General features: G+C 30.1%; 2 protein-coding genes across 2 annotated transcripts; both read left to right on the plus strand.

The window, feature by feature from the left end:
* Positions 1-204: 204 nt before the first annotated feature.
* Positions 205-1,063, plus strand: LOC110729065 (auxin-binding protein ABP19a-like). The gene has a single exon (XM_021908760.1). The coding sequence runs from the start codon at positions 257-259 to the stop codon at positions 884-886; it is 630 nt and encodes a 209-aa protein (XP_021764452.1). The 5' UTR covers positions 205-256; the 3' UTR covers positions 887-1,063.
* A 1,382-nt stretch (positions 1,064-2,445) lies between these two features.
* LOC110729147 (auxin-binding protein ABP19a-like) lies at positions 2,446-3,287 on the plus strand. The gene has a single exon (XM_021908869.1). It carries the CDS (start codon positions 2,521-2,523, stop codon positions 3,145-3,147), a length of 627 nt encoding a protein of 208 aa, XP_021764561.1. The 5' UTR covers positions 2,446-2,520; the 3' UTR covers positions 3,148-3,287.
* The last annotated feature ends 3,773 nt before the right edge of the window (positions 3,288-7,060 follow it).

The following is a 7,060-nucleotide window of genomic DNA, read 5'->3' on the forward strand; positions in this document are numbered from 1 at the left end:
ATTATACGGAATGATTAATTAACACTAATGTCCCATTAATTACATCAAATTGAAAAAGTATATCCCCTTTATCAAGCACATGTATGTAGGAACGTCAATAGTTTAGTCACCCATGCATCATACATCTTATCAAAGTTTCAAACTATTTGTATATAAATAGGGTTACAACCACCTCAAAAATATAACAATAATATAATACCCTTTGTTAGCATTCTCCACAATACATTATACATACAATCACCAAGCTTAATCTAAAATGAATTTTCGTGTTTTTATCATGTTTTCTTTCCTAGTATCTCTCTCTTGTGCTACTATTATTTCCGACTATTGTGTTGGAGACTTGAGCCAACCAGATGGTCCGGCAGGATACCCTTGTAAGGACCCTGCTAAAGTCACAGTTGATGATTTTGTTTATTCTGGTTTGAGAGTGGCTGCTAGCAGCGCGAACCCTTTCAAATTTGGTGCAAATAATGCTACTGTTACCCAGTTCCCGGGTTTGAATGGTATGGATATTTCCATAACACGGGCAGACTTGGATGTAGGCGGGGTTGTACCATTGCACACACATCGTGTGGCCGAGCTAATCATAATAATACAAGGAACGGTAATTGGAGGGTTTATTGACACGAAAAACACTGCATACTATAAAACTTTAAGCAAGGGAGACATAATGATCTTCCCACCAACACTACTACACTTCCAAATTAATGTAGGATCAACACCGGTTCTTGCATATGCTACTTTCGCTAGTGAAAATCCCGGTTTCCAGGCAGTGGATCTCGCTTTGTTTCGAAGCAGCCTACCTTCGGAACTTATTGAGAAGGTTACTTTGCTGGATGATGCACAAATCAACAAGTTAAAGAAATTGTTGGGTGGCACTAATTGATCAATTAAATTATTTGTGCCTTTTGTATTTGGAAAGAAAAAGAAATTGATCAAACTTTAGTTTTATTTCTTTCACGCTTAATTTTTGTAATTTCTGTCCAACGAACTAACGTCCATTATTCTTGATGACTGATGGAGTTTATTCTTAATGTTTTACTAATGGCTTTCTTTGTTTTGATGAAACACAAATAGAGCCTAAACATACATAATAAGTACTAAATTATTAATAAAGAACATAAGTTTTTCACAAACGACTCATTATTGTTGGCTACCCCGTTTCTCTTTCATTATGTTTGCAACATAATACAGTATTTATTGGTAAATTTTACTAACACCAATAGGAATAAACACCAATTCAAAAGCTACTCCATAGTACAGTATTTATTGGTAAATTTTATTGCTAAAATGTTCATTCATATTTATAGAGAAAAAGTGTGTTGTACGAAGGTTACATTTAGGTTGAGTAAATAAGTAGATTATGTAGTATGTCTAGATAATTGAAATCTTGTAGCCTTTCTTTCTCTAAATAAGTACTCCTACACTCTTTAACACAAATCAAAGTAAATCAAAATTACTCGAATGATATTAATTGGATATAACTAATAATCAGCCTTTTTCTGTTCAATCTCAGCTCCATGCACAAAATAGCTATATAAAAAAAATGCCCTATTAAAATAGATTATAATTAATTACTACAGATTAAGAGATAAGAAACTTGCTTCAATTAGGAACATGAAAAAAGTATTTCTCTCTATTTTTTTTCTCCTCATTCTCTTTAAAAATTAATTTAGTTACACAATTTACATCGTCAAAACGTGCATAGAACTAACTCAATTAAGGATAAATTGTCTCAAACAAAATCAACCTATATTAAGGCAATATATATTCTTAATTAATTAGCCATTAAGATAAGATAGATCGATACGTAGAAAAGGTACGGTTTAGCCTATCTTATAATTTTGGCAATTAAACAAAGAAACATCACCCTTATAAAAGGAAAGTAATCAATTATTGTTATGATTATAACTCCGAAATAGGGGCGCTAATCGAGCAAGTTGATACGGGCTAAAGAGTGTTCAATTTGATTCAAAAACTTTATACATGTGCTCAACTCATGCTCGCTCTACGTGTAATATATGTATACGATCTTGCTCCACTCGTGCTCTTTACAGTTTAGAGCTGAACCGAGTCGGATAGCTCACAATCTGCAGCTCATTAAGGTTTTAGTCTGTCGTTCCTTCTAAAATTATATGCATATTTTAAATTTTAATGCCGGTTGGTACATAGAAATATTACAAGCAACAAAAAAGTTGAAGGCCTTTATACAAGAAATTAAAGTGCCATAGTAACAACTAATGGTTGTTGTTGTTGATGTAATTAAAATAATACATTTTTATGGTTGTTGAGATCTCTACTAAAACCAAACAAGTAACTCAACTGATCAATTCAATCATGTTGTACCCCCAACCTACCCTACACGCCTAAAAAGGAACTAATAAACTTAATCAAGTAATCCTTTTACTTAATTTACACTCATTTACTAATAAATCACTATATACCATATATATACGTACAACCATCGAGTTCTAATCACCATATATGCATATCTCTAGCTAGCTTCATTCCAAACTAAATATGAATCTTCCTATCTTGTTTACGTTTTCTCTCCTTGTTTCAATCTCTTGTGCCGATACAGTTTTCGACTTTTGTGTCGGAGACTTGAGCCTACCTAGTGGACCGTCAGGGTACGCTTGTAAGGATCCTGCTAAAGTCACGGTAGATGATTTTGTACACTCGGGTCTGGGTGTCGCGGGTAACACTACTAACATGTTTAAATTCGGTGCAAGTGTAGCATTTAGTCCTCAATTCCCAGGGTTAAATGGTATGGGAATTTCCATGGTACGAGCAGACTTGGGTGTTGGTGGAGCCGTGCCAATCCACACTCATCGAGTGGCGGAACTCCTCATATTAGTCGAGGGTACCGTAATTGCTGGATTCATCAACACAAATAACACGGCATATTACAAAACGTTACATAAGGGGGACATTATGATCTTCCCACCACAACTTCTTCACTTTCAGGTCAATGTTGGGTCAACACCGGTTGTTACGTATGCAAGTTTCGCCAGTGATAATCCCGGTGTTCAATCAGTTGACGCGGTGTTTACAAACGATCTACCGTCCAAGGTGGTTGAGAAGGTCACTTTGCTTGATCATGCACAAGTGAAGAAGCTTAAGAAAGTATTTGGTGGCAGTAATTAATTAATAGTTGATTACATATACATTAATTAATGTCATAATTTTTGTAATTTCTTTTTTGAGTGATAAATCCTTAATTAATGATTTGCACAATTAAGCAACTTCCAAAAAGCTATGATAATCCAAGCACTCGTATTAATTAAGTTGGCATAAGGAGAATAAACTCGTTATTGTGTTTATTTCGGATATTTCAACACATTATATGTATGAATTATTAATAATTTGAGAAAATTAATTTGTCATGGCTAATCAATTCAATCATCTACTCCAATCCCTTTATATATATATTTTTTTAATCACAAAATCTCCAAAAAGTTCAATTTATTGTAAGCTAACATTGAAGCTATGCACTTGCATACCCCTCAAATCATGTTAATTTTTTAATTTGTCTCAATAATGTGTTGTATAGACAGAGTAATATCAACTTTATATATTTTTTGTTAAAATTCTAATGGTAAAATACCGCGTAAAGTGAAATAAATAGGCACTTAATTGGGGATGATGTGAATATTTATTTAGTGTTTTATCTTGCAACTTTGACTTACATGTTGATTATTTCGCATTAGACTCATCTCATGATGTTATCTAATTTGTTTATGTAATTGTGCATAGCCTAGTTTTAAATCTTGGATACACCACTTATTGTAAGACAGATTAAAATTATCATAAAAGTATTTAAAGTTACCATTTATAATACAAAAGTTATTATTTTTCTAATAAATTTATCTTATTACAAAAAAAAAAAAAAAAAAAAAAAAAAAAAAAAAAAAAAACTTATGAGATTAAATTAATCATTTTAGCCTTTGTAGTATGTACATGAATGTATAAGAAATTACACATTAAAATAAAATTCAAACCATTGACAAATTAAAAATTATCCTTTAAGGGAGTCAAAGTTACCATTAAAATAGTTAATTAAAAAACTTGAGGAAACAAATTGAATGTCTTATAATAAAATTAATGTACACCCGTCTTACACAAGATTTTCAACAATGTTGTTTGGTGATTGATTTAATTTAAATTTTTTGTTCTTTGTAGTAATAATGCTCATATACTACTGTACTTTCAACAATGTTGGTTGGTGATTGATTTATAGTTCATACATAACTATTTAAGGTATATAAATATATTCTTGTTATGTTTTCTCATATCTCATAATTAAAATTCATCAAAATTTACGTATAATTAAAAATACATATATTGCATTATTGAATGGTAAAAGTTCTCTGTTGCTAAAGGAGAAAATCAAATTATGTACTCCTTAAATTTAATGAGTTTTCACTTTATAGTAATATCAACAAAATATGTGGTACGTTTTGTCAGTAAAAAAATGGTTTTGATTAAGTAAATAAAGTTAAAGTTTTAATTAATTAAAATCAATTGCAATCAAACTTAACTAGTAAATTAATTTCATAGAAATTTGTGATATTAACATCAATATTTATAAGGGTTTTCAATTTCTAAGGGGCTAAGGACTAAAGTTTCATGTCTATGATAGATTATTCACTCCAATTTTTTGTTCCTAAAAATTCAACTCAAAACGGAAATAGTGTAAAACAAAAATTCGACGGGAGTTCATGGTTTTATCATTTACTTCGTACAACATATTATTATAGTATACCATTATGAGACCACCAAATCCATGGAAACTGCATATTCATAAGTAATGTACGTAAGTTCTTCAAAATTCCGATGCATGCAAGACTTTGATGTAATAATAGACTTATTTTCCTTGATAAAATTTCCAAATCCTACCTTATTAATTAGTCAATAAGAGTTAGTTGTTCTAAAACGGATGCATTGTCTAGAAGATGTTTCAAATCGAAATCAAATCCGCCACAAAAAGCAGTACTTGGATCACCTTAAGCCGCGGCAGATGAACACTAGTAGCTAGGAAGTACCAAATTTAATTTTGGATTGCTCAGATCAAAATCATGCATGTCCTTGCGAGAAATTGTGTCCTAGCTATTTAATTAATGCAAGTACTACAATAATTTGTAGAACAACTTTCCTAATCCAATGCCGTAATAATCAAGAAACTTAATTAGGTAAATCCTATAGTATATAAATAAATTTGATGGCATATTGAAGAACATAATAAGTGTAAAAAATGTGTATGAAGATGATAAAAGTCATAACTCATAAGCCGTCAAGCCGAGGAGCATCGCACATCCAATCTTAGCTTAGTAGTAATTAAGTTTGTTCTTTGTATTAAGGCCACATCGAATAATTTAACAACAATGTATGTAGCATAACCATGGACAATTTTGTATGTGCAAAATATGTTTAGATCAATTTTATTGGGATATTAGTTTTCCAATGAATTCAAGTAAAATTACAATTTAAAATAAATCAATTTTTAATTTGCATTGTTTATATAATTTAGGACTCCATGTCATAAGTTTACCAAACAATAATTAATTAAGTGCATAAATAAATATAATGGTACATGCATGATGTATTGGTGTATATAAAGATTTAGATCGTCAGCAATTGATGGTACGTTGTCAGTTAAAGACAAACCAAAGAGAATACAATATAGATGTACTAAATTCTTTTACTTGTATTTTCTCTTACTAAATATATTTTTGGGTAATAATTTAAAAATTTTCCCTTATTTAAATAATTATCCAAAAAAATTTATTTATTCATAGGGCTTGTTTGGTTGACAAAGGAATTAATTTTCTATAAGCATTTGTATTTCATGTGTATTAAAATCTCACATCAATTTTCCTACGAATTAACTAAACTTGTTTGGTTGTTATATGGGTATTTACAAATCATGGAAATTTGAATTACCAAGAAGGGTCTTGGTAATTAAATTCCCATAATTTTACACTTTTCACATTCTCACTTTTTATGGTCGACTAAACAAGTCCTTTATTTTTCCCCCAAAAAAAAAAAAAAAAACTTTATTTTCAAATTCATGAGAATTTCAATTCCTCCATTTTGTATGTATGTGTAACCAAACTAAAAAGAAGTGGAGTAGAATTTTTGACAAATGTATATTAGTAGTATAAAAAATATGAAAAAATATAGAGGTGGAATTTCTGTACTATGGACAACGGTATAGACTATAGTATCGTACGAAGTACAATTTAAATTACCCTTTCATTCCCACCTGCCACATTCATATGTTTTTGTTGTCTCAATGGGGTGGAGCATTGATGATTTTTATTTTGTTGCGTGGAAATAGTTTCTTTTCATTTCACCTGTTTTGCTACATAGGTTATCGTGTAAGATAAGAAAAGAATATTTATACTTGTAAAACTAAGTTAATCCGATTATTCCACCAACTAATTAATTAATACGTGTAATTTTTTATTACAAAAATCACATCTAAAATGAACATAATCACAACAAAACAAAAAGAGTAAGGGATGGATTGGGTAACTAAAGAGCATCTGATTTCCGCACCCCGTAGGCCGTAGCTTGCACTTGCAAAAAATGATTAGAATTAATTTGTTTTTCTTTACTTTATGTATTTTAGGGTTCGTTTCGCATTATTGTGGTCTTCTGTTTTTTGATTTTTTGTTTTTTAAAGTATATGATGTATGCCCCATAATGAATCAAAAATTATTTGAACTTATTAAAATCATGATAATTTTAAAAACTGACAATAGAAAAGTGGAAACACATTTTTCTTGTTTTCTTTTTTGGTTTTTAAAAAAAAGGAAACTGAAAACTAAAACTAATGCCAATTAATTAATTGATTTTCTTTTATTTTAGGCACTGTATTGTTTTTTCTTTTCTTTTTTTTTTTTTTTTTTTTTGAAACATGTGGTAGTATCTTTTGTTTCTATGGCAAATCACTGAATTGAAGTCAAAATTAATTAACTTTTAGTTGGGTTTTAATATAATTTTTTTTTGACATGTAAGCAATTTTATTGTACCATGTATTTTTTTTTTTTCTATT

The sequence above is a fragment of the Chenopodium quinoa genome, unplaced genomic scaffold, assembly GCF_001683475.1.
Source record: "Chenopodium quinoa cultivar QQ74 unplaced genomic scaffold, ASM168347v1, whole genome shotgun sequence".
Classification (NCBI taxonomy): domain Eukaryota; kingdom Viridiplantae; phylum Streptophyta; class Magnoliopsida; order Caryophyllales; family Amaranthaceae; genus Chenopodium; species Chenopodium quinoa.

Bases quoted from the DNA above. Each gene is read 5' to 3' on its own strand.
- LOC110729065 (XM_021908760.1), top strand. From the start codon at position 257: ATGAATTTTCGTGTTTTTATCATGTTTTCTTTCCTAGTATCTCTCTCT.
- LOC110729147 (XM_021908869.1), top strand. From the start codon at position 2,521: ATGAATCTTCCTATCTTGTTTACGTTTTCTCTCCTTGTTTCAATCTCT.